The sequence below is a fragment of the Rhineura floridana genome, chromosome 22 (genome assembly GCF_030035675.1).
Source record: "Rhineura floridana isolate rRhiFlo1 chromosome 22, rRhiFlo1.hap2, whole genome shotgun sequence".
In the NCBI taxonomy this organism is placed as follows: Eukaryota; Metazoa; Chordata; class Lepidosauria; order Squamata; family Rhineuridae; genus Rhineura; species Rhineura floridana.
Genome location: NC_084501.1, coordinates 16,947,013 through 16,973,105, shown reverse-complemented (window position 1 = coordinate 16,973,105; position 26,093 = coordinate 16,947,013). Strand labels below are relative to the sequence as shown.

General features: G+C 46.7%; 2 protein-coding genes across 2 annotated transcripts; both read right to left on the bottom strand.

The window, feature by feature from the left end:
• Nucleotides 1-12,542: 12,542 nt before the first annotated feature.
• LOC133374968 (protein S100-A4-like) lies at nt 12,543-18,523 on the bottom strand. The gene is made up of 3 exons (XM_061606352.1): nt 18,436-18,523; nt 14,969-15,128; nt 12,543-12,884 (listed from the first exon to the last, which is right to left on the bottom strand). The coding sequence occupies exons 2-3, from the start codon at nt 15,107-15,109 to the stop codon at nt 12,720-12,722; spliced, it is 306 nt and encodes a 101-aa protein (XP_061462336.1). The 5' UTR covers nt 15,110-15,128; nt 18,436-18,523; the 3' UTR covers nt 12,543-12,719.
• On the bottom strand, nt 18,512-24,208 carry LOC133374967 (protein S100-A3-like). The gene is made up of 3 exons (XM_061606351.1): nt 23,957-24,208; nt 22,114-22,284; nt 18,512-20,868 (listed from the first exon to the last, which is right to left on the bottom strand). Exons 2-3 carry the CDS (start codon nt 22,258-22,260, stop codon nt 20,704-20,706), a joined length of 312 nt encoding a protein of 103 aa, XP_061462335.1. The 5' UTR covers nt 22,261-22,284; nt 23,957-24,208; the 3' UTR covers nt 18,512-20,703.
• Nucleotides 24,209-26,093: the final 1,885 nt, after the last annotated feature.

Sequence of the window (26,093 nt, the reverse complement as noted above, 5' to 3'; positions counted from 1 at the left end):
CCATTAGGAAGGGATTTTCCTGGAAATGCCGGCCCTCACTCTTGGGCGAGTGCACCCAGGGCCAGCATGTCCCTGATATTGGTACTCGGAGCTTTCGGCACTTTAGATGTACGGTTGTGGCTCATAACCCTGGCAGGTGAATGATGAAGGCAGCCTGAATGATACCACGCAGGCTGTCCTATACACAACAAGCGAATTCACTCCCTGCGCCTGGATGTCATTACATCACCGACATGGTATCACCCACCGACTAGAGGGAGAGACTGGCAGGCTTGGGGGGGTGAGGTAGGGTGGGTGGGAAGGAACCCGATGTGGCCATGTGAGTACTGGGTATGCTCAGTGGCCACAGAATGTGTTCTCTTTTAGGAGGATGGGGGAGATGGTGGTAATGGAATGGAGTCTTTCAGAAAAGGGCATGGCTGGCAGAGACCCTTGTGAGGAGCGTTCTCTACTGCAATGTTTACACACACATGCACACACAGACGCCTTGCTGTCCATGGAGAGGCCTCTCCCCTCTCTTGTACTTATTCCATTCATTAACCTTTGCAGCAAATTAGCTAATCGCTTAGGAACTCTCCGTGGATCCAAAGGGCAGAGTGTTTCCTCTGCTGATCACCTTAAATCTGTGAGCTCTGCCTGCTTTTCGTAGCCACCCACACACAAAAGGGAGGAATCATCAGGCTCAAGGGAACCCCAATGTTTACAGAAGAAATACTAACACGAATAATAGTGATAAATAATAATGTTGTATCCAATGTTAGCTCTGCTTGGAGTAGACCCATTGAAATTAATAGATATGACAAATTTTGGTATGTTCATTTCAGTGAGTCTGCTCCAGTGGTGTAGTCATCCAGGGTCTTGGAGGGTCATAGACCCCTTACTTTTTGGGGAGCTGGGTCCCTACATCTCTAGCGTCCTACAAGCCAATCGGCATGAAAGGGGAGTGTGTTAGCCACTGAGGAGAGTCTTCTAACCTACTTCCTTGTCCTTTCCTGCTGATTGGAGCCAATCAGTGTGAAAGGAGGTGAGTCGGCCACTGAGAAGACTCTTCTCAGTAGCCAATACACTCCCCTTTCTTGCTCATCGGCTCCTGGGGACGTCTGTTGTTACAGGAGAAGGCATGCATGGGAAGGACTGAGGAATGTGGAGATGATGACAGAGAGCAAGCAAGTGAGGGGACACAAATGTGAGGGGGCATGGCATGGTTATCACAAAGGGACCCTGCACTTCTGAATAGGACACTACACTAGTGGCCTGCTCTGAGTAAAATTCAGTTCACTACCACCCAAAATCTTGTGGGGAAAATAAAATTAGTGTGCCGGGGTGGGGTGGGGACCCCAAAATAGCTCAATGAGGGCTGATCATACTCAGTGGGCACAGAAAGATGGGGGCAACAGGGTGAGCACCCCTGTTTTACAGACAGCAAGCTCCCAAAGATGTCCTCTGCACCTCAGGCAAAAGATGATGATGGTGGTGGTGGTGGTGATGAATAAATTGACTGCCCACCTTTCACCAGCAGGTCCCAGGGTGGATAACGGGTTACAACAGTTTAAAATGCAATGTTAAGATGCTAGGTAAGGGAATTTCTGGAGAACCACAGCCGTTCTGAGAGAGAGAGTGAGAGAGAGAGAGAGCAAAACATCCCATGCTGAGATAGAAGATTGGAAGATTGTCCTGCTTGGCCGTCTTCCCCTCCTCTGACTGTCTCTCCCCCACAACAATTTTGATTGTAAGCTTCTTGTGGTGGACAGGGCCGGCACCAGACATGATTGGGCCCTTGGGCACCAGCCTGCCCTGGGCCTGCGGCAACATAACCCGACACCTCCCCGATACAGGCAGCATGGGGCTAATAAGCCTGCCCACGCACCCCACCTACCGCTTAAGAACATAAGAAGAGCCTGCTGGATCAGGCCAGTGGCCCATCTAGTCCAGCATCCTGTTCTCACAGTGGCCAACCAGGTGCCTGGGGGAAGCCCGCAAGCAGGACCCGAGTGCAAGAACACTCTCCCCTCCTGAGGCTTCCGGCAACTGGTTTTCAGAAGCATGCTGCCTCTGACTAGGGTGGCACAGCACAGCCATCACGGCTAGTAGCCATTGATAGCCCTGTCCTCCATGAATTTGTCTAATCTTCTTTTAAAGCCGTCCAAGCTGGTGGCCATTACTGCATCTTGTGGGAGCAAATTCCATAGTTTAACTATGCGCTGAGTAAAGAAGTACTTCCTTTTGTCTGTCCTGAATCTTCCAACATTCAGCTTCTTTGAATGTCCACGAGTTCTAGTATTATGAGAGAGGGAGAAGAACTTTTCTCTATCCACTTTCTCAATGCCATGCATAATTTTATACACTTTTATCATGTCTCCTCTGACCCGCCTTTTCTCTAAACTAAAAAGCCCCAAATGCTGCAACCTTTCCTCGTAAGGGAGTCGCTCCATCCCCTTGATCATTCTGGTTGCCCTCTTCTGAACCTTTTCCAACTCTATAATATCCTTTTTGAGATGAGGCGACCAGAACTGTACACAGTATTCCAAATGTGGCCGCACCATAGATTTATACAACGGCATTATGATATCGGCTGTTTTATTTTCAATACCTTTCCTAATTATCGCTAGCATGGAATTTGCCTTTTTCACAGCTGCCGCACACTGGGTCGACATTTTCATCGTGCTGTCCACTACAACCCCGAGGTCTCTCTCCTGGTCGGTCACCGCCAGTTCAGACCCCATGAGCGTATATGTGAAATTAAGATTTTTTGCTCCAATATGCATAATTTTACACTTGTTTATATTGAATTGCATTTGCCATTTTTCTGCCCATTCACTCAGTTTGGAGAGGTCTTTTTGGAGCTCTTCGCAATCCCTTTTTGTTTTAACAACCCTGAACAATTTAGTGTCATCAGCAAACTTGGCCACTTCACTGCTCACTCCTAATTCTAGGTCATTAATGAACAAGTTGAAAAGTACAGGTCCCAATACCGATCCTTGAGGGACTCCACTTTCTACAGCCCTCCATTGGGAGAACTGTCCGTTTATTCCTACTCTCTGCTTTCTGCTTCTTAACCAATTCCTTATCCACAAGAGGACCTCTCCTCTTATTCCATGACTGCTAAGCTTCCTCAGAAGTCTTTGGTGAGGTACCTTGTCAAACGCTTTTTGAAAGTCTAAGTACACTATGTCCACTGGATAACCTCTATCTATATGCTTGTTGACACTCTCAAAGAATTCTAATAGGTTACTGAGACAGGACTTTCCCTTGCAGAAGCCATGCTGGCTCTGCTTCAGCAAGGCTTGTTCTTCTATGTGCTTAGTTAATCTAGCTTTAATAATACTTTCTACAAGTTTTCCAGGGACAGAAGTTAAGCTAACTGGCCTGTAATTTCCGGGATCCCCTCTGGATCCCTTTTTGAAGATTGGCGTTACATTTGCCACTTTCCAGTCCTCAGGCACGGAGGAGGACCCAAGGGACAAGTTACATATTTTAGTTAGCAGATCAGCAATTTCACATTGTGTGTCATGCCAATGAAGTGCCTACCATCAACCCCTTAGGGAAGCCTCCAGCACCATCGTGGGTGATGGCAGACGTGCCCACACAGTGCTTGCACTGACAGAAGAGGTAGGTGGGGAGTGTGGGTGGGCTTATTGAAGCGCACACTGTCTGTATTGGGGGAGGTGCCAATACCCAACACTGCCACAGATCAAGTAACAGGAACGCCACCCTCCCACCCTTCAGGGCCCCCTCTGGGCTGCAGGGCCCCTCGGCCAGGGCCCACCTTGGCCGTCCTCTGGCGCCATCCCTGATGGCAGAGGCCTCTGTTTTATACTTTGTGAATGTGCTATGCCCATTGCCCACAAGTGGCTGTGAGGGCCACCAACTTGGATGGCTTTAAAAGAGGCGTAGACATCTGGTTGTGAGAACAGGGTGCTGGACTGGATGGTCCACCAGCCTGACCCAGCTGGGCTTTTCTGACATTCTTACTTGTTTATAAAAATATTTGTATACCCCAATTTCATCAAAAATAGCAAAGCAGTTTACAATTAAGGTACAATGACAAAGCACACAAAAATTAAAACAGTTCACCAGTCACGATGCTGCTGCTGTTGATGATAACTGAGCATGATATTGAGTTGCACTTCAAGAGTATTCGTATTAATATTTGTTTTTTTTAAATTGGTGTACCTATTGGCATCCAACACATGATAAAACAGATCTGTGTACTTAAACTCCCCTTAAATATTAGACAGGCATCGTCTCAGTGGCCTTTTCAGTGCCTGCTGAAGACGTTCCTCGTTCAACAAGCCTTTTAAGTCTGCGTCTGTGGTGGAACTGTTTGAAAGACATTTTAAAAAAAATTTTAAAAGATTTTTTTCTAAAAAAACCATGTTTTAAAGATGCTTTGTTTTAAAAGATTCCATAATATGTTTTGTTTTTAAGATGTTTTTCCCCCCTGAATTGTGTGTGTGTGTAATTTGCAAAGTGGTGTAGAAATGTGGAAAACTGAATGAAAGGTTAGAAAAATGAGAAACCTGAACTGACAGTTTTGCCTACTCCCAGGCGCCCTGTCTGTAAATGACATACACCCCCCCCGGCCAATTTGATGTGTATAATGCTCAGTGTGTACACTTAATGCTGAGCTAATGCTCAGTGCGTACACTTGCAAGGGTTTCTACCTGCCCCCACAACCTCCTTGCTGTTGTTCACTGTTGCCAAGGCATCACCTCATCAGCCAAGAGGAACAATGCAGCATATAAACTCCAGAATAAATATAAATTTGAAAAGGCCTCTTTGTGGTCAAAGCTGCTGGAAGGCAGAACCCCACCTGCAAATTAGGCAGTTGAATTCAAAGCCGGTTATCTGTGACCAAGGTGGGGCTGGGATCCTGTTGAGGATGACGTGACTGTTCACATGAGCTCATCCTGGCAAACAGACCAGAGCAGGGCTAAGGTTATGAAGATCCAGGTTCTGACGGAGCTCCTGTACCTTTTAAGACAGGGCTTTTAGGACCGTGGGCACGTGGATTTTTGAGGGAGTGCTGTGGGTGTCACCCCCTATGGTCACTTTCTTCTCTCCTCCTCCAGATTAGTACCCACCCGACCCCAGAGACAGAAGGAGAGGAAGCGTGCGCACATACACACTTCTGAGAGATCGGGTACAAGCTGGATTTAGCAGAATCCAGCAGAATTAACGTGAGCCTCAAAAAATCCGTAGAGCTGAAAGAGGAAGTGGGAACGAGTGCCACTTTTCCAATTTCCTCCTTCAGCTCTATGGGCTTTTTGAGGCAAAAATAATAACTGCCACAGCACCTCATGACCAAAGAGGCAGTAAGGGAGGGCTCAAAGGTTTGATGGACACCCAAGGGTGCCATTGCTTCCGGTGGCATTTTGGCAGCCCTTAAGAGTTACATCAAGCTGATGATTTCATCTAGTGTGGTTTCTCCCTTCGCAAAGCTGACAGGCAGATGGGTGAAGATGTATTTGAAGCTTTTAAAGATACAAGATAACTTAAGAATAGCCTGCGAGACCCCAGGTGCTTAGACTAGCCCAGCATCCGTTTTGCACAGTGGCAAACCAGATGCCTCTAGGAACCCCACAAGCAGGACTCAGAGGTCATGAACCTTTTCCTGTTTATCTGGTTTTCAGAGGCATACTGCTGTTGCACATGGAGGTTCTAATAGCCATCAGTAGGTGGCGTTTTGATCAAATCTTGGGTTTGTTTTTTTAATCCATGCATTTTATCTAGTCCTTTAAAAAAACCTGTTTAAGTTAGTGGCTATCCCCACAGTTTGCAGCAGTGAACTTTGGAAGTTATTATCTGGGAAATTATCTCCACGGAGCTATTTTTGTTTAAGGGTCCATTGAGGAGGGGGGGGGTCAAAGGAGAGGACTCAAATTGGGCACCTGGAGGTGTTGCAAGACCCTTAGGATATGCACATATATGTATACCATTTGCATATGCCGATTTATATGTTGAGTTGTAAATTTAGGCTGACTTTTCAGAGGGAAATCTGTTCTGTAGGGATGGGGGACAAAGTTCTCCAAGCAACACACCGACTAAAATGCAGCTTGCGTTCCAAGTGTGCACATCTCTGAATTTTGGGATGCACTTCTCCAACCGGGGAATGTGTACAAAAGGGTGTATGTTAGCAGAAAGCGTGCCCGGAAGTGCACGTTGGTGAAAATGGCGTACAAAATACATTGTATTAGAGGAAATTGCGTGCAGGACTGTGAGCCTGAGGAACAAGTCACAGTGAAACGCTGCTTCATTTTTGTGTGCTTTTTATAGAAATATATGTGATTATTTGGGGACATTCGCACAAAAATGAAGGATTTTCATTTTCACGAGGATGGAAAGTGTACCAAAGACTGGAGAAATCAGAAATGGAGACAAACGGAAATTGGCACATTCATTCATCCCTACCTGTGAGCAGGGATGGAAAGGTCTGTCAATTTCGGTTCTCTCAGTTTCTCATTTTTTCCAATCTTAAATTCAGTTCTTCACATTTCTGCAGCAATTTCTGATTTTTTAAAAATCCTCATGAAAATTCTCCAGCATTTGAGTGCAGATTTCTCCTAACAGACGCATCTTGGTAGGCATGCACACATTTTTGTAAGCAATTTCTCCTAACAGAATGCCTTTGTGTGTGTTATTTTCACTAATATGCACACTTTCCTCCAATATATGCACTTTTGTGAACCTTCTTTGGTTGCAGAACTGCACTGCAAAATTAAGAAAAGTACAAATTTTGAAGGACGGCCGTCGTTTGGTTCTCATGCTCTTTCGGAAAGTGTGGATTTGAAAGATGCGCTTTAAATGCAAACAGTCGAATTTAGATTTGGAAACAGGTGGAGTTAAACAAGAGTTCCAGGCCATGGACAGAGAACATTCCCCTGATCACAAGGATTACTGTCAACTCCTCCCCTTACTGTGCCTTTTAACCAGGGCTGTGGAGTCAGTAAGCCAGACCTTCAGCTCCGACTCCTCTATTTTTCTACTGTCCGACTCCGACTCCTTCATAAATGGCAAATGTATATTAACTAGTAATAACAAATTTACTGTAGTAAATGGTAGCACAAGGCATTTCATCACCACCACATGAATCCAGAGCCCAATCCCTGGGGCTGATGGGAGTTGTAGTTCAAAAAAGTAACTTTTCCAAGCTCTGACTCCACCCAAAATTGCTCCCGACTCCGACTCCACAGCCCTGCTTTTAACAACATCCCAGAAATGCCTGTGTACACTTCCCACCTCTTGTGTAAGGAAAACTGTCACCTGCTGCATTTCATTTCTGTACGCCCAGATGCTGTTTAAAGGCGTGGAAGCAGGCAGCCAGGAATAAAGTTGGCAATCGTAGCCTCTGGAATCAGGGACGTTAAGCCAAGCATCTGAGTTAGTGAATTCTTTCCGAAAGGTCAAAAAACAGAGCCCAGTTTCCTTCTGAAACCACAAAGGCTTGAATGCGAACAGAGGATCTGGAATGATTTAACTAGGCTCTTTCTCTGACTCACAAAGAGAGCTTACAGTGTGGAAAGGGCGCTGGCCGGCCTGGAGGTTGCAGACCAAGAATTGCCAGGTATGAACGTACACAGGCAATTCAGAATGCCGGATCCATGGGCCACTCCAAAGTTGATTTGAACATGCAGAGTTGTGTGTCCTCCAAGCAATCCAGCTGGCTTGCACATCTGGAACTTGTGTGAACATCTGGAGAGGAATTATCTCCTCCTCCAGGGAGGACTTGCTCCCAGCTCAGTGGCAGAGCACCTGCTTTGCATGCAGAAGGTCCGAGGTCCAATCCCTGGCCCCTCTGGGTAGGGCAGAGACTAAAACCAGGAGTGGATTCCACTCACACACTGACATGGAGCCACCATTGCATACAGCTCAGTTGCTGGAATTTAGCTCCGGCTAGTGACTCAAGGGGCACTGTAAGCAAGGAAGGAAGTCAGCATCCCAGCTGTGAGGGGAAATGCACTCTGCACGTGTTCGGCAGGTGAGGCCTAGCTGGTGGTGCCAACATCAGGCGTTGCCTGGTTGGTGCTGACCCGTGACAGGGCTGTTTCAGTGGTGGCTCTCTGTTTGTGGAATGCCCTCCCTCGTAAGGCGCACCTGTCTCCTCTTGGCTCACTATTGGCTTTCAGGAGGAAGTTAGAAGCATTTCCGCTTACTCCCAGGCATTCGATGGCTGATGGGGACTGTTCCTGGCAACCTGGAGATAGCTAGATGTTTTGTTATGTTTGCTGCCCTAGGCTACTTCTGGGAGGATGGCCGTGATATAGATAGATAGGTAGATAGGTAGCTAGGTAGCTAGGTAGCTAGGTAGCTAGGTAGGTTTCCCTACTGAGTATGTTCCAGGGTGGCAAAAAATAGATCCTGAAGCCCAGGATAACAACCAGCTACAATCTTGTTTTTTGGGGGAGGAGGGCAGGAGAGTCATTACTTTATTGCCTTTCTGGATTGAACTGAGAATTCACCTATTCCAGCATCCTGTTTGCATCAGCAGTCACCCAGGTTTGCCCCTAAAGGAGGGGCGTGAAGGGTGACAGCCCTTCTTCCCTGCAGTTGGTAACCCCTCCCCTCCTGATAAGCCAGCATTCAGAGGTAGACTGCCCTTGTCCATGGAGGATCTGATTGAGCTAGCACAGCTAATGGCTACTGGGGGTGGGGTGGGGTTGGGGAGAGCGATCAATCTAGAAAGCATCACAAGAAGGGAATAAGTGCTGGCCTATAAAGCCAAACCAAGCCATCCCGGTCGGTCGATAAAACGGATGGGCGCAAAGTGCTGATCATGTGAAGCCATTTTGGGCAAAGCAATTGGCAAGCAACTCACCGGATGAGAATGTGGACGGCGACCTTGAGAGGCGAAGCAGGAAACTGGGTGTGGTGCATTATCTCCCTCTTATACGCTTTCAGAGGGATCCCCAGAGATTGAGGCTAGCAGAAAAAAACAAGAGAAATTGCTTGATCTTGTTGCCAGGATCTGTCCTAAGGGACTGCTAGCTTTCGGCTGTCTTGCCCTCTGGTTGTTCACAACCTTTCTTTGAGCTTAGATTTAGGGTTCTCTTGCCCTTATCTACGGGCTCTGGATTTGGCTGAAGGTGACCACCTTTTTATTTTATTTCAGCAGGGCTTCTGTGCAAGGAGCGGGGAACCTCTGGCCCCGAGAGAGATGTGTTCTGCTCTTGGCCTAACTTATTGTGATGCAGTTTTGCAGTTTAGACTCTAGACTTCACTGGTCAGGGATGATGGGAGTTGAGAGTCCAGCAACATCCTCCCCCCTGTGTCAAAGGCTCTTTATACAGCCTGCAGACTTAACAGTCGACTCTGCAGCTGCCCTGCCCCCCGTCAGTTTCAGAGCCAAGAGAGAGGGTGTTTATTCTTTTGGCGAAAGGTATTATTTGAAAGGCGTCATTATCCCACAATGTTATTACCAACAGTTCAAAGAAAATGCACCTTGGCAGCTGCTGCGGCGTGTTTATCTCAAGCAGCAGGTGGTGTGCTGTCTTAGCATCCCCTGGGCACGCATTGGCACGAGGGACTAGAAACTTCCTCCTACGCAAATGTTCGGAGAGTTAACTTTTGCCAGGACCCCGGAGAGGAGGCTGAACGCTGAAGGATGATGCTGACTGTTACCTTTCACTTGTTGTTGTTATGTGTCTCCAAGTCGACTACGACTTATGGCAACTCCATGAATCAGCGACCTCCAATAGCATCTGTCATGAACCACCCTGTTCAGATCTTGTAAGTTCAGGTCTGTGGCTTCCTTGATGGAATCAATCCATCTCTCGTTTGGCCTTCCTCTTTTTCTACTCGCTTCTGTTTTCCCCAGCAAAACGAGGCATCCATTCTCTCTGATGCCCTCGCTGGCCTTGCGTTGTCCCTTCCTTGAGTTCTTTCGCCTGGCTGCAGCGGTGCCCTTGAGCTGTGAGAATGCCTCTTGCTTTCCTTGATGGAGAAATGGAGAGATGTACGGGAACCTCTGGTTTTTGTGTGGCTAGAATACACTAAACACAAACATCACATCCACCCACGGAAAGATATCCCGCGAGCGAATGCCACCCTCGGGTTGAAAAAGATTCCTCACTTCTGGTCTACACTGGCTGGCAGCAGCTCATTCCAGATTTTCCGACACAGGCCATTCTTGGCCCTACCTGGAGTTTCTAGGGACTGGACCTGGCACTTTCTGCACGCAAAGCAGATGCTCTTAATGGTCCCTTAAAAATGTATGCCAAGTAACCAGGAACATAGAAAGCTGCCTGGTCTGTCTAGCTCAGTGGCACTAACCGGCAGCACCTCTCTAGGGTTTCAGACAGCGGAGTCTCTCCCAGGCCTACACTGCGGATTGAACCGGGGACCTTCTGCATGCAAGGCAGATGCTCTGCCCCAGAGCTACAGCCTTTCCTCAATAAAGTAAGATTCCAGTCCTCATGGTTCTGATGCTCTGAACGATTCAGAGGTTTGACTTCTAGAGACCCCAGGAGCAGAGCTGAAGCTGAAGGCTGTTGATGCTAGGAGCTCCCAGTAACATTTTAATGTTTCCAAAAGACAGAGCAGAACGAGGATAACGAAAATTCTTCCAGAAAAAATGCAAAAGCTGCTTAAACGCGCTGTTGCGGGAGGTAACAGTTTTCTTGACAATGTTGTATAAAGGGCAACCAGTTTACCCCCAAAATTGCTTCTGCATTTGTGTGCCATTCTTGCTCTCAAACATGTCCTTTTTTGCCATTATAGCAAACTCCCAAACTATATTAAACCATTTTTTTCCAACAAGGGGGTAACGTGACTTTTCAGTGTTGAGCCAGTAACATCCATGCAGCTGTTAACAAGTGGGAAATAAATTCCTTAATTCTTCTGAAGAGCGAGGGACTGTTTTGCAGAAGAGAGGGCTGTTTTCTCCGCAGGCCAAACACAAATAGACCTCTTTGTGTACAAAACAGAGAGACCAGGAGGGAGGAAATGAGAAAAGGGGGAGAGAGATGAAGTCATCAGTCCTACAGAGCTTCAGGGTTGAGGTGGGTTGGGTTTGAAAAGTGTCTTTACAAAGGCAAGAAGTTTGAATCCCTTTCTGGGAATCGAGTGAGATGCACGCCCAGGATATGCCCCGTCTGTGCAGCTGGTGCTTTGACAAGAATGCATAATGTTGATTGCGCACTTGCAAGGAATCACTCCTTCACTGTAGCAGCGCCTATTCTCTGGAACTCTCTGCCCATTGATATGAGGCAAGTGCCTTTGTTGCACTGTTTTTGGCAACCTCTAAAGACCTCTTTGCTTCAGGCAAGCCTGCCAGACATGTAATTTGGACAAGGGATTTCATTTTATATTGCATGCTTTCATAATTGCTGATATTTTTTTTACTCTTTTGATCCATGTTAGGTTGACTTACTTTTAACGCTTAGTTTAAATCAGTATTTTTAAATGAACATTGTATCCTCTATGGAAGGCCCTTCGAGGTTATCAGCATATAAATGCTGATAAAAACATAAATCCCCTTCACCTGTCCGATTTGGAGATCCATCTGATTTCGCTATCTTGGTTAGGGCAGATGGCACCATTTTGTGATAGTATATATTTTGGGCATAAATGCAGAGTGCTTCTGAGTTTGCACAGAGCTCTTTCCCCTTGTGAAAGAGGCATTTTTTTCTTTTCAAAACCTAAGGCATGGGTGCCTTGGAGAATGCATTCAGAGCACCTAACCTATCGCCTCCTCCACCCCACAGCGACATTCTTTATATAACACCTTAAATAAATTTAACAGTGGACAAGCTGACTGACAGCTGTGAACTACACTAGCTCAATGGAACTTCCAGGTTCAGAGGCAGTTTTCTTCTGAATGCCAGTGACTGATGGGTTTGCTGGAGGACTCTGCCTGACCACCATCAGAAGCTGGATGCCGGACTAGTTAGTCAGCTGTGCCCTCCTCCAGGATATTCCACTCCATCACCCCTTCCACCCAGCTTCCTGTTCCCTGTTCCCAAACGTCAATCAGTATCCTATAGCCACTGAGCATGGGAGCCACCAAAACAAGGTCCCCCCCCTAAAGATTTTTTTCTACTTCAGCAAACTTTGAGGTCTGCTGTTACCCTCTCCCCCTTGTGTGTGGATTTATTTACAGGGATAGAGTGCGGTTGCATATGGCAGGTTTAGGGAATGCGGCCCCACAGGCCTCTCCATTTGGCCCTCAGAACTCTCTTCAGGCCACACCTCCTAAGCCCAGGTCATACCCTTCGCTGGCTCTGGTTTGCACCCTACTTGAGGATTTTTGCACTGTGTCCTTGAACTCAGATTGTGCCTCTTGCTTGCTTGAACGGAGAGGGGACTGGGCGTGAGTGTGTGTAGGAACTAGACTAGGGAAACTTTGCATTCATTGCTCTGCCCACTTTTGCCTCTGGCCCCACCCGCTACTGGCATGTGGCCCCCGGAAGGTTATCCAAAGGGGAATGCGGCCCTCAGGCTGAAAAAGTTCCCCCAGCCAGCCCTGAAATAATGAAACAGGAACATTATCTTGCCTCTCTTCTCCCAGAAAAGAGAATCCAGTGAGGAAACAGATTTGACGAAGGTCCTGTTTGAAAGCAAAATTTATTGTGGAAGCAGGAAGGGGCGATTAATAATCCCCATGCTACAAATCAGACGAGCTTTACAGACGGGACCCATGTGGGGGGAGGAGAGACCCCGTGCAGCGGAGATCTTGATTCTCCTGCCTGCACTGACACTTGCTGCTCCCGCCCGCCCCCCAATCACTTGCTTCGGGGCATCTTGTCGGGGCAGCCTTGGAAGAAATCGTTGCACATCATGGCGACGCAGGCCAGGAAGACGGCGTATTCTTGGAAATCGACCTCATTGTCCTTATTGTTGTCGAGGTTGCTCATGATCCTCTGGAAACTCGCCTCGTCCTTCTTTTTCTGTAGGAAGAAGGTTTGAATCAATTTTTTCCCTAAGAGACGAGGTTGCCGTGCTGCAGCCAGAAATGGATGATTATTATTATTTAAATTTCCTCCCAAAAGGAGCCCAGGGTAGCAAACAAGAGACAAAACACTGAAAACATCTTAAAAACATTTAAAAAATAAAACGTCTTAAAAACATCTTTTTTAAAAAAGCTTTAAAAACATCTTCAAAATCAATTCCAACACAGACACAGACTGGGATAATGCCTCTCCTTAAGAGGCTTGCTGAAAGAGGGAATCTTCAATAGGTGCTGGAAAGATAACAGAGAAATGAATGGGACTGGCCTGCTCTTAAAAATTGGACTTGGGTAAATTGGATCATTCCTTTATTTTCACCAGTGACATTTCCATCCCATCTCCAAGAAGCTTGAGGTGGTGGACAACAACCTTGTGAGGTAGGTTAGGCTGAGAGGCAGCAACTGGCCCAAGGTCACCCCAGTGAGTTTCATGACTGAGTAGGGATTTGAACTCTGGCCTCCTGGACTCTAGACCAACAATCTAACTCAGAGGTGAGGAATCAGTCTATAGTCGAATGTGGCCCTCCAGGCTTCTCCAAAGTTAGTCACGCCCATTGATTTCAGTGGGTCTGCTCTGAGTAGGGCTCACATTACAGATAACCCATGTATGCGTGTGCGTGCGTGCACACATGCTCAATTATTGGGCAAAACAGCACCATCTACAGTCTTGGTAGAAGGTTGCTGAAAAGAATGTGTTTCAAATGTTTGGCATTCAGTCACCTCTCTCTCTCTCTCTCTCTCTGCCTTTGTAGCCATGTTTGTGGGCAAGGTTTCCCATTAGGCTTGTGGACAATCTGCTCATTGATGGGGTATGATGGATGTTAATAGTCAGCTGGCTGTTCCAAGGGCCTCCCGCTTGCTAGGGTGAAGAGCAAAACCATCTGGCCTCACCCAGGGATGGGGGAACCTCCAGGTGTTACTGGACTCCAAATCCCATCAGCCACACCCAATGGCTACCATTTTGCATCTGCCACGAGGCCTCAGACCTGTCGTCCTTCTGGGGCGGAGTGGTTGTGGTTGAGGTGGGAAACGGCATCCGCCAACCAAAAAGCAAAGTCTGCAAAGTCCTCTCTATCTGGCCTTTGGGACTCTTCCCTGGCCACACCCCTTCTTCCCTGGCCACACCCCTTCTTTCCGGGCCACACCCCTCACTGGCCCTTGAGTGGTTTTGCCTGGCCAGGATGTGTCCTCAAATTCTGATCCTTCGTGGATGGAGGATGGAGAGGGGTGTGTGAGAGTGTGTGTAGAAACTAGCCTACCAAGATAACATTTACATTTGTTGCTCCGCTCACTTTTGCCTCTGGCCCTGCCCACCACTGGCATGGAGCCCCTGGAAGGTTGCTGAGAAGGGAATGTGGCCCTCTGGCTTTGACAAGGGTTCCTCTGCCCTGGTTTACACTGACCGGGAGCTGGTCTCTCCAGGGTTTCAGACAGAGAACATTCTACCTGGAGAAGCTGGGGACTGAGCCTGGGACCTTCTGCATGCAAAGCAGCACCACATTCACACCCTATATTTATTCCACTATTATTCCACTTTAAAAAGCCGTGGCTTCTCCCAAAGACTCCTGGGAAATGTAGTGTGAGAATGGTGCTGAGAGTTGTTAGGATACCCTTATCAGAGCTTGGAAAAGTTACTTTGTTGAACTACAACTCCCACCAGCCCAGTCCAGTGGCCATGCTGGCTGGGGCTGATGGGAGTTGTAGTTCAACAAAGTAACTTTTCCAAGCTCTGACCCTTATTCACCTCACTGACCTGCAGCTTCCAGAGTTCCCTGGGAAGAAGGATTGATTATTAAACCACTCTGAGAATTGTAGCTCTGTGAGGAGAACAGGAGTCTCCTCACAACTCTCAGCACCCTTCACAAACTACCGTTCCCAGGATCCTTTGGGGGAAGCTAGGACTGTTTAAAGTGGAGCAATAGTGGAATACACGTCTGGTGTGAATGTGGCCCAGGTGCTCCGTCACTGAGCTGCGGGCCTTACTCCACTAACCAAACTCTAGACAGGCTCCCTCCGTCAACTTACGCCGACGAATCCAGGCAGCTCTTTCAGAAGCAACTCCTTCAGCTCCGCCTTGTTGAGCTTGAATTTGTCCCCTTCCTTGCCGGAGTAGAGGTGGAAAGTTGAAATCATCACGTCCAGGGCCTTTTCCAGGGCACTCGCCATTTTTGGATGCTCTCGAAACCTGATGGTGACAGAAGAGGGGATTGGAAACCAGAAGCCCAGCCAGGCAGCTGAGAGTGGTGGCTGGTGCTCTATGGGACTGGTAGGGCGGAAGGCAGGAAAGCCCAGAAGAGGTGGAGGCAGAGCTAATGGTAGGTGGAGCCACAGCCAATGGCTGTGGCCTATTGGGACTGGTGGGGCGTAAAGCAGGGAGCCCAACGGGAGGTGGAGTTGAAGCCAATGAGAGGCAGAGCCCCCTAATTCTAGTTTTGTTTCCAAGCCCGTCTCTGCTGAGTTCAACAAGGGGCAGCTCTGAGACTAAGGGACTGACGGCCAGGGTGACCCCCTGGACTGGCTGTAAGTAGGGATAGGTGAGAAATTTGATTCGGTTTGCGTTCCAAGCCACATCTATCGAATCCGCACTTTCTGAAACAATATGAGAGCTGAAACACGGCCGTCCTTCGAAATTTGCCCTTCTTTGAATTTTGCAACGAAGTCCTCCAACCAGCCCATAATGTTTACCGAAATGCCTATGTTAGGGGAAAGGGTGCTTGAAAATGAATACATGAGAGAGAATAATATACAAAAGTGGCATTAAATGATGGGGAACGGCGTGACCAGATGTGTACACGAGTCAAAACTGCCTCCAAAAATGAGTTTATTTGGAGAAATTCGCATCAGCAGTCCAATAGATTTTGCTTTTCCATCAGGCTTATAGGAGGCATCCTGGAGCCATCGTGCAGGGAGCAGGCCTGTGTGTGTCTCCCATGCCCAGCCTCTCCTCAGACTAGTTAAAAACACAAGCCTCCCTGGGGTGGGGGGAACTCTCTTGAAGAGTTTCTATAACAATAGTTCACCAGTTCATGGGCACTTCACAGACCCGTTAGCCCACCTGGCCACTCTGTTAGATTAACAAAGGACACTCATCTGACCAGCAGAGCAGGTTTCTTAGCCGCACAGCTCAGCTCTATGTACCAAATCAGAGACTGGAAGGGGACTCGTAGAAATCATCTATCTCAACCCCCAAACCCATAACAATGCAAACACATGCAAAGAACCATACATAGACAAATCCTTAAAATCTTCCAGCACATCAATAAGAAGGGGTAAAAAATTAACCGAATGCTTGGATAAAAATATGGGTCTTCAGCGGCCGTCTCAAAAGGGGAAGAGAGGGGGCTGATCGTACCTCCCAGGGGAGAAAGACACAGGTGAAAGACGGCGATGCCAGTGCTAACTTCTACAAGAAAGCGAGGGGACTGGATGGGAAGGTGCCTTATATCGCGCCAGACCATTGGGCCACCTAGTTGTCTACACTGACAAGCAGGAGTCCCAGGCAGGGAACATTCCCAGCCTTACTTGGAGATGGTGAGGATTGCACCTTCTGCACGCAAGGCAGATGCTCTGCCGCTGAGCTATGGCCCTCCCTCTGCTCATGCTGGACGTTCCGATAGGATTGGAACCATATTAGGTGACTCTGGGGAGAAGACGCAGGGAAAGCGATGGGAAGGAGGGCATGAGCAGGGCTGTTTTGCTCTTTCGCGTCTTTATTTTTTATTTTTTATAGCCTCCAGGCTGGGATTTGCCGCTGGAAGCCAACGCCCAACTTGTCCAGGAAAGGAAAAGGGAAGACGCGGAAGCTCTGAGTCATGAGTCCGCCTTGGGAGATCAGCAGTAGCATTTGGTGGCCAGGACAGAGAAGGCTTAAGTAAAGCCGATGCAGTGATAGGTGGAGGATGGCCCTCCAGAGGGAGTCTGTACTTGGGGGGGGGTGCTGTGGGGAACCCAGGTCCTCTTAACTGGCAGCTGGTCCTCTTGATCTCAGACATGTGGAGGTTTAACTGCAGTCAGTCACTGATTTTTTTGGGGGGGGAGCACTTTGTGTGCATCCTCACCCTTTAGTGACTGGGGATCTGAGCATGTGCAGAGTACTATTCTTCTTGTTATTGAATAACAGCCCTGCTTGGCGATGCATTTTGTTGTGTGAAAATCAGAAGACAGGGCATCCAAAGCGACTTGTTGCAGAGTCCGTGTTGTGATCTCTGTGGCTACCAGTGGTAAACATTTAGGGTAAGACTCTGCCAGATGGTATTGGAGATGCAGGTCAGTGACTGTCAGCAGATTGTTCCTATTTGCTGCCCCAGGCTCCTACTGGGAGGAAGGCTGGGTTATAAATCTAGTATGTATGTAAGTAAGTAAGTAAGTAAGTAAGTAAATGCCATGGATGTCACCCTTGTAAACTGGGCTGAAGCTGGTTCTTGGGAGGAATAAATGGTGCTGGTGCAAGAAAGGTTCACCTTGGATGGAAAATAGTTGTTACATAAACTGAATGCCTGGATAATACCTGAGGATTTTCACTGATCTCCTTTACAGAGCTAGTAGTTTTCAGTTCCTTCTGCATTTAGTGTGTGATATTCCATGTTAGTCATACTCAGAGCAGATCTATTGAAATCAACGGACTTAAGTAACATTGGGTTGCAGCTAGGGATGGAAAGATCTGTTAATTTCGGTTCTCTCATTTTCCCCTTTTTCCCAATCTTAAAATCAGTTCTCCACATTTCTGCATCAATGTTCTCCAGCGTTTGAGTGCAAATTTCTCCTGATAAATACCTTTTTGTAGGCAGTTTTGACATTTTCACAAGCCATTTCTCCTCATCTAATGCATTATTAGATGTTGTTTTCACTCACATGTTCATGTTTATGCAGACTTCGCCCTAATGTATGTATCTTTGGAAGCATTGTTCGGTTGGTGAACTGCGTTGCAAAATTCAAATCTGTGGGAATTTTGAAGGATGGCTGTGATTCGGTTCTCATGGAATGTTTTTAGTGTTTTTGTTTGCCGCTCTGGACTCCTCCGAAGAGGAAGGGCATGATATAAATAAATAAATATTGTTTTGGAAAGTGCAAATTTGATAGATTCAGCCTGAAATGCAAACTGAATTGAATTTCTCGTCAACGTTAGTCCTACTCAGAGTAGACAATTGCAGTTAATGAACTGATATTAGTCATGCCTACTAACTGCACTGATTTCAATTAATAAATGTTTAGAAAGTAGAAATTAGCTAGATAATGCCACCCTGAAACCCATTGATTTCAATGGGCCTACTTTGAGTAGGACTTAGTTGGCGATCACCCCCATGCCACAATCTCTCTCTCTCTTCCTCTATAATTACAAATTCAGCACTCCATTTGGAGTTCTGTAAGTTGAGACGTTCCCAGGAAAGGCATCCTGAGACTGACCGAGAAAGCGTCACCCTCGTTCTATTGACAAGGATTTTTTTTAAAAAAAACACTCAAACTAGGCACATAGAAATAACAAACAAACTTACCACGGCAACCAAACAGCAAAGCGATCCAGAAGACTACAGGGCAGAATGTGAAGGGGAATGAAAGACTCGAGCCATATTTAAAGCCTTGGCAAAGCTGCCCTTTTTATTGTTGATGCAAAAGGGTACACCCACTGGGGATAGAAAGAGACCAATAGGGGTCCTACCAGTTTTGTGAGGTTTTTTTGCGGGCTACGAGGGCCTTTGGTGATGGTTGTTTCCTCTCCCTCCCTCTCTCTCTCTCTCTCCAAATTCCTGGGCTGATTCTTTCCAGCTGTCTGGCACAAAAAGGACCTTCAGAAATGCCAGCTTTGGCAAGATCAACATAAAAGTTACCGAAGCAGGAATGGGAGACCCGGTGAGGACCAGAGATGACATCGGAAGATGAGAAAAGAATCAGCGACAAGGAATGCCCAAAGAACGACAGAAGGCAGGGCAATCAGAGCATGTCATGATCTCACATATGAACGTGGGGATATGCTTGCAGCAGCCCAGTTCTTGAACAGGAGTGGGGAACCTTTTTTTCAACCCAAGGGCCGTAGTCCTTTCCGGGCAACCTCCCAAGGGCCACACCCCAGTGGTGGGTGTGGCCAGAGGCAAAAGTGGGCGAGGCAACGAACGTAAAGTAGGCTAGTTTTTACACACACACACACACACACACACACACCTCTGTTCTTCCTCCAGACAAGCAAGTGGCATGACCTGAGTTCAATGGCACATTCTGGCTGAGCAAAAACACTCAGGGTGCGATGCCGAGCCACTAAGGGGTGTGGCTCAGGGAGAGTTCTGCGGGCCAGATGGCGAGGGCTGGAGGGCCTTGAAATTCCCCATCTCTGTCTTAGAGACCAAGAATAGGTGCCTGAGCTCTGCTTGTCTCTGCCACACACTGCTGAAGCTCTTGCACCATCGGATGTCTGCTGTGCGGAGTTGATTTGTAGTGGCCTCTCGTATGTTGATTTTGAAAGCCAAGGGGCCTGTTTGATGCTGTGGCTCAAGATCAGTGTTCAAGAGGCACCATATCAAAAGTTCAAAATATGGTGCAGCAGCTGGAGCAGCAGCATGTGAAACAGCAGGCAGCATATTGCATGGCGCCTTAGCATGTATGCTCAGGCAGTTGCCCATCTGCATGTGGCAAAGCGGTGGCAGAGATTTGTGTGTGTGTGTGTGAGGGATGTGTCAGAATTCCACCCAATTCGGGTTCGGTATTGAATTTTCCATTAACTCGCTTATTCTTTATTGCTGCGGATCGGATTTTTCTGTAGGGATTTTTTTTTTAAACTGCCTCTAAAATATTGATATTAAGAATGATAATGTTATCGATATTTCCTTTCATTTATCAATATTTCCTTTCAATACGTTGATGTTTCCTTTCAAAATATTGATATTAATATCAATATTTTTTGCGAGGGAAAAAACCCACAGATCAGTAAAAGCAGAGGCTAGGGGACAAAGAACAAACTTAAATCGATACCGGCCTGTTAGGTTGACGGAATGTTTTTGAACCGGCACTGGCCAATGGATCCCATCCCTATGTGGCGATAGAAATCCTCTGCTGACACATCTGGAATGATAAGCCGCTCTTCCTCCCTGAAAATTATTTGAATTTGCCCTGCATCCTGAAAGTCGTCAGAGAGTGGAACAATTGGGAGGGGGGAACACAACAGGGGAGGATTGTGAGACACATCAACACAACACCCTTGAAGCAGAGGAGAGCAGAAAGGTATCTCCTCATAAGTCAGATGCACTCAGGAGTCTCTATGGTGGATCACATGAATGCGGACAATATTGGCGCTGAGAATCCGTCCCCTCAGCCTGTCGTTCCAGTCCTTGTTGACTCCCCTGCTAGCATTACTGTTTCTCCATCCCAGTGTTTGTTCTGACAAAGAATCCATTGGGGCCGGCCCTGCCTTTAGGCGGAGTGAAGCAGCCACCCCTCAGGCAGCTGATTTGGGGCGCCACGAAAGGGCAACAAAATGGTTATTTAATTTATTGTATCCAGCTATGTTCTCCTCAGAGTTGACCGAGTGATATTAATGGACCTAAGTTCATCATGGTCCTTAATTTCAATGGGTCTACTCTGAGTGGGACTAACATTGCATCCAACCCTATTATTGTTGTTGTTGTTATTGCAATTTTACTGCTGGCAAGTGAAAGAAACTTTATGGCAATATTTGTCTGCCTCAGGTGCCCAAAATAACTCGCTGTCCCCCCTCAAGTGGCAAAACATCTTCGGCCGTCATCCTTGGAGTCGTTTGGGCACCATCTTGGCTTTTAGTGCACTCGCGGCTGGGCCACAGGGCTGTCCCGGAAGAACTCGTGGAAGAAGGTACAGGCCGCTGCAATGAAGCGGATGTACTCTTCGAAGTCAACTTGGCCGTCCTTGTTCGTATCCAACAGTGCCATGAGCTCCTCGTAAGCACCATCTTTTATTGGCAGCTAGGAGGGAGAAGGAAATGCATGGTTGAGAATGGAGAGGAAGGATCAGGGACTGAGGGGCCCTTTCAGAATGATCAGCCTTATACTGCTACCACTAGGATCATCATCATCATCATCATCCATACTTTTTTGTTTTGGTAAAAAATAAGGTGCTGGTACCCATACTTTGGTAAAAATGCTGTGAGTGCCAGCACAAAATGGCTGCCATTGGCAACCAAACAAGAGGTGCCAGTACCGGTGACTTCCATCACAAAAATGCACTAATAATAATAATAATAATAATAATAATAATAATTTTGATGATGATGATCAGTGAATAAGGAAGGGGCCCTTTCAAAATTATCGGTCTATTATTACTACTAATAGGATAATAATAACAATAACAACTACTACTACTACAATAATAATAATAATAAATACTGTAATGCTGATTATCATTGAATGAGGGTCCTTTTCAGAATTATCAGCCTAATAATAGGTTAGTGATGATGATGACAACAACAAGTATACCACTCAGTCCTCTGTGTGTTTTACAAGAGGGATTCCCAGCCTTTAAGGGCCAGGGGACACATTTGGAAATCTACGAAACTATCCCAGGCGCCACAAAAGACCCATTTCACAGAAGAAAAACTGGTGATGATCAGGAACCTCTCCCTTCCAAAACAGGCAAATTCTGATGTATGTTCACAAGGATTTTTTTTTTTTAATTGCAAATTGCTGTGGAAATGTGGAGAACTGAATTTAAGATTTGGGGGGGGAATGAGAAATCAAATTGACAGATCCTTCCTTTCCTAGGTAGAAAAATGAACTGGACTGCGTTGAAGTCGATCTCGACTTATGGCAACCCTATGAATAGGGGTTTCATGGTCAGTGGTATTCAGAGGAGGTTTACCATTGCCTTCCTCTGAGGCTGAGAGGCAGTGACTGGCCCACGGTCACCCAGTGAGCTTCATGGCTGGGTGGGCATTTGAACCCTGGTCTCACAGGTTGTAGTCCAACACTCTAACCACTATGCCACACTGGACACCTCCTAATATCTACATTGTGGTAATTTCTGCTGGGACCCCGTGTGATTTTAAATCATTTCCTCTCTCTTTGTGCCTAGCACCTCCTCCATAAGCTCTTCCTGCAGTTCTGGTGTCCCAGTGAAAGGAGTCCTTCCTGCAATTTTAGCTCCTCCCTCCAAGTCCCATCAAGAAGCTGTACCGCCCAGGCGGATCCTCAGAATGGGGTTTGGATACTTACAGTCTGCAGGCTGGGAAGCTCGTTGTCCAACAGCTCCCGCAGTTCCCCTTTGCTGAGCGTGTGTCGGTCGCCTTCCTTCCGGCAGTAGCGCTGGAAGGTGCAAACTAGCGCCCCAAGGGCCCGCTCCAGGGTGTGATATTGTTCCATCGCTGAGTCTGTTGGCCTATAGCCCTGCAAAGTGGGGAGATGGGTGAATGAATGGGCTTGTCATATTTGTGATGGCACACAAAAGATTTGTATCGCTTTCCAAGCAATATCCCCCAAAGCAGTTCCAAATAAAAACAGCCTACAAAGGTAGGTGGGTAGGTAGGTAAGTAGGTAGGTAGCAGGGATGGAAGGACCTGTCAATTTCAGTTCTCTGCATTTCTCCTTTTTCCAATCTTCAGTTCAGTTCTCCACATTTCTGCAGTAATTTATTTATTTATTTTAAAAAACGAATCCTCATGAAAATTCTCCAGCATTTTAGGGCAAATTTCTCCTGATAAATACATTTTTGCCAGCGGTTTTGACACATTTTTGCAAACAATTTCCCATTGTATAATGCAGTTTTGTATGTTATTTTCACTCATATATTCATTTTTATGCACCCTTTCCCCTAATGTACGCATATCTGTAAACACTGGTTGGTGAACTGCATTGCAAAATTCGGATAAGGGCGCATTTCGAAGGATGGCTGTGTTTCACTTCTCATATTTTTCTGGAAAGTGTGAATTTGATATTTTTGGCTTGAAATGCAAACTGAGCCAAATGTCTCCCACCCCCATCCCTAGAGGGTAGAGAGATCAGAAGTGGGGAATCTGGTACCGTTCAGATATTGTTGGTCTCTAACTCCCGTCAGCCCCAGCCAGCATGGCCGTTGGCCAAGGATGATAGGAGCTGTCATCCAGCAACATCTGGAAGGCCACGGGTTCCCCACTAGAGATCTAGCTCAGGGATAGGAGCCTTTTTGCAGCCTGAGGGCAGCATTCCCTTTTAGGGTACCTTCTGGGGAGCACATCTGGAAGCACAAGGCAGCAGAATGCCAAATGTCTGTGTACTCACCCATCCCACTCTGTCCTCCATCCAAACAAGCAAGGGGCATGATCAGAGTTCAGGGACATGTTCTAGCCAGGCCAGAACCCTCGGGTGTGTGTGGGGGGGGGTGCCCCAGGGAAAAGGGGAGAATTGCTCTTGCCCTCAAGTCCTGCTTGTGGGCTTCCCTTGGGCATCTGGTTGGCCATTGTGAGAACAAGATGCTGGACTAGATGGGCCACTGGCCTGGCCCAACAGGCTCTTCTTATGTTCTCATGGCTAGGGAGGGGGGCATGGCCTGGGGAATATCCCGATGGCCGGATAGAAAGGCCTGGAGGGTCACCTTCTACACCCCCCCCTGGACCTAATGTTCCTCTAGCTGAAACATGACACTGGACTAGATAATGAGCTAGTGTGGTGTAGTGGTTAGAGTGTTGGACTGGGACCTGGGAGACCAGGGTTCAAATCCCCGCTTGACCAGAAAGCTCTGGGTGAGAAAGATCTGGGTGATCTTGGGGCAGTCACTGCCTCTCAGCCTAACCTACCTCACAGGGTTGTTGTGAGGATAAACATTGGGAAGGGGAGAACCATGCTCATACACCACCTTGAGCTCCTTGGAGGAAAGGTGAGATAAAAATGGAATTAGCCCTTTTCCAGGGACGCCCTAAGAAGCCATCGTTTTTTGTTCACGGTCTTCACTTCCAATTCAGTCCCCTCTGGCTGAGAAACATTTAAAATATTAAGACACGGCATCAAGCCCCACAACAACATGTGCCAAAGCATTAGCAGCTCTCTCCCTCTCTCCCTGGCCCCCCAAAGGATATCAACGTACCAGCCGAGATCTCCCGGGTCGAAGGATCTTCACACAGGAGGAAACTGAACCTAAAGCCGCCCAACCTGTCCAGGATTGCCTTCTGTGGTTCCAACCAATTCTGGCAAGCCCTCCTGTGTGTGTTTCCAGCTGCGGGCAGGCCTTGGGAACGAATGCAACCCACCCATCGGTTGCATCACCCTTGATCCACACCCAGAGTTGCTGCAGAAGACGGGTTTGTGGCCTGCACCCTCAAAATCCCAGGCTCGTGCTTTTATCGTCCTTCCATCTGGCATTCCATTTTTGTAATGGTTTTACCCAGGAGGCATGACAGCCCAGTTTTTCACACCCTCAAATTAGGGAAGGGGAGAAATTCACGTCAGTTCACATTTAAAGCTGAAATGATCGTGTCTGCATTTTCCAACACAATAAGAGAACTGAAAAACAGCCAACCTTCAAAATTCACACTTGTTTGAAATTTGCAACGCAGTTCTCCAACCTAACAATGTTTACAAAAATGCTCATATTAGGGAGAAATGTGCATAAAATGAATATATTAGTGAAAATAACACAAAATGCTTTATATTAGGAGAAATTGCTTGCAAAAATGTCTACATTAGTCAAATCTGCATGGAAAATGTGTTTAGTAGGAGAAATTCAGACAAAAATGTTGAAGAATTTTCAGGTGCCCCCCCCAATTGCAAATTGCTGTAAAAATGTGGAAAACTGAATTTAAGACTGGGAATTTGCAATTCTCTGGATTTTGTGGTGTAGGTCTTCAATCAATGTTTACAAAAATACATATATTAGGGGAAAAGGACAAAAAAAAGTTAATATATTGGTGAAAATAATAAGATGTATGATATTAGAAGAAATGGCTTGCAAAAATGTGCATGAGGCAAAATTGCATACAAAATGTACATATAAGGAGAAATTTGCATGAAAATGTTGACCGATTTTCATGAGGACTTTTTGTTAAAAAAATTAATAAATCACAAACTGATGCAGAAACATGGGAAACTGTACTGGGATGAGAAAACACAATGGACAGATTTGTTCATCTCAAATTTGTCCTACTCAGAAGTGAGCCCCGCTGTGTTTAACAGGGCTTACTCTCAAGTAATTGTGCACAGGGTTGCACTCCAAATAATCTCAAAAGTGCCTTGAGGTCTGTTAATAGCACGTCAATTTCCCTGTCAGGATATGAAGGGGGGGAAACTCTGTTGCTCCTAAGAAAAACAACAACCCCCTTCTATTTTAAAAATAGTGTTGTGTGTAATGTGTCACAAAGAAAAACAATATTCACACCTCTTCCTTACACTCCTGAACTTGTCTGTCAGTTACAATGCATGTCAATTGCAATACTGCTGAAGTTAAGTCCAGCTGAGTCCTATTGCATTTACTCCCTAGTAGGCATGTAAGAAGGCATCATTTTCCGTTCCACCCTGTATTCATCACATGCAGTACTGTTTCTGTTCAGCTGCAGTTTGCCTTCCACTTACATGATTTGTCTTACTGTCCACCGGGGTGAAACTACATAACTTACTTAATGAATTACATCAACTGCATCAGATCATGTGCAAAGGAAAAGCAATGCAAATGATGGTGGTAGGGAAGGTAATCAGTTACATGTCGTTTGTGGACTGAAAGCAACAACAGCAATACCAATCGGATTTGCTGGACTGATTTCCGCTCCGGATGCAGGGCAATTTCTGTTCCTGTTCCTGCTTTCAATGGAATTCTCTGACATCTCTGCTCCCTGTTAAGGGTACATACCACCTCAGTCTTGAATGAGAAAGGAATAAAATCTGTAGTTCATTGATTTTAAGTGTTTTGGCTCTCTTGGAGAAAGGGGGGGGATGGAACAAGAAAATAGACTGGGTGCTTGTATAAACAGGAGGGGACTCATCCACTTAGGGAAGTTATGGAAAATTTGAGCAAGGGCCTTCTTACTTTTTTTTTTTAAAAGGGAAATAGCACAGCGGCTTTGCTCTGTGGGCTGTCTTTGTCAGCCTTTAGATTGGACAAAGTTTTGAATGGAATAAAGTTTGGTAGCGTATTTTCAAAAAGACAGGTTCTCTCCAAGACAAACACAGCTCCTAAGTCCAGCGTAGTCAGGCAGACAGGCAGGGCATTTTAACGGGAGCCCATGTGGCGT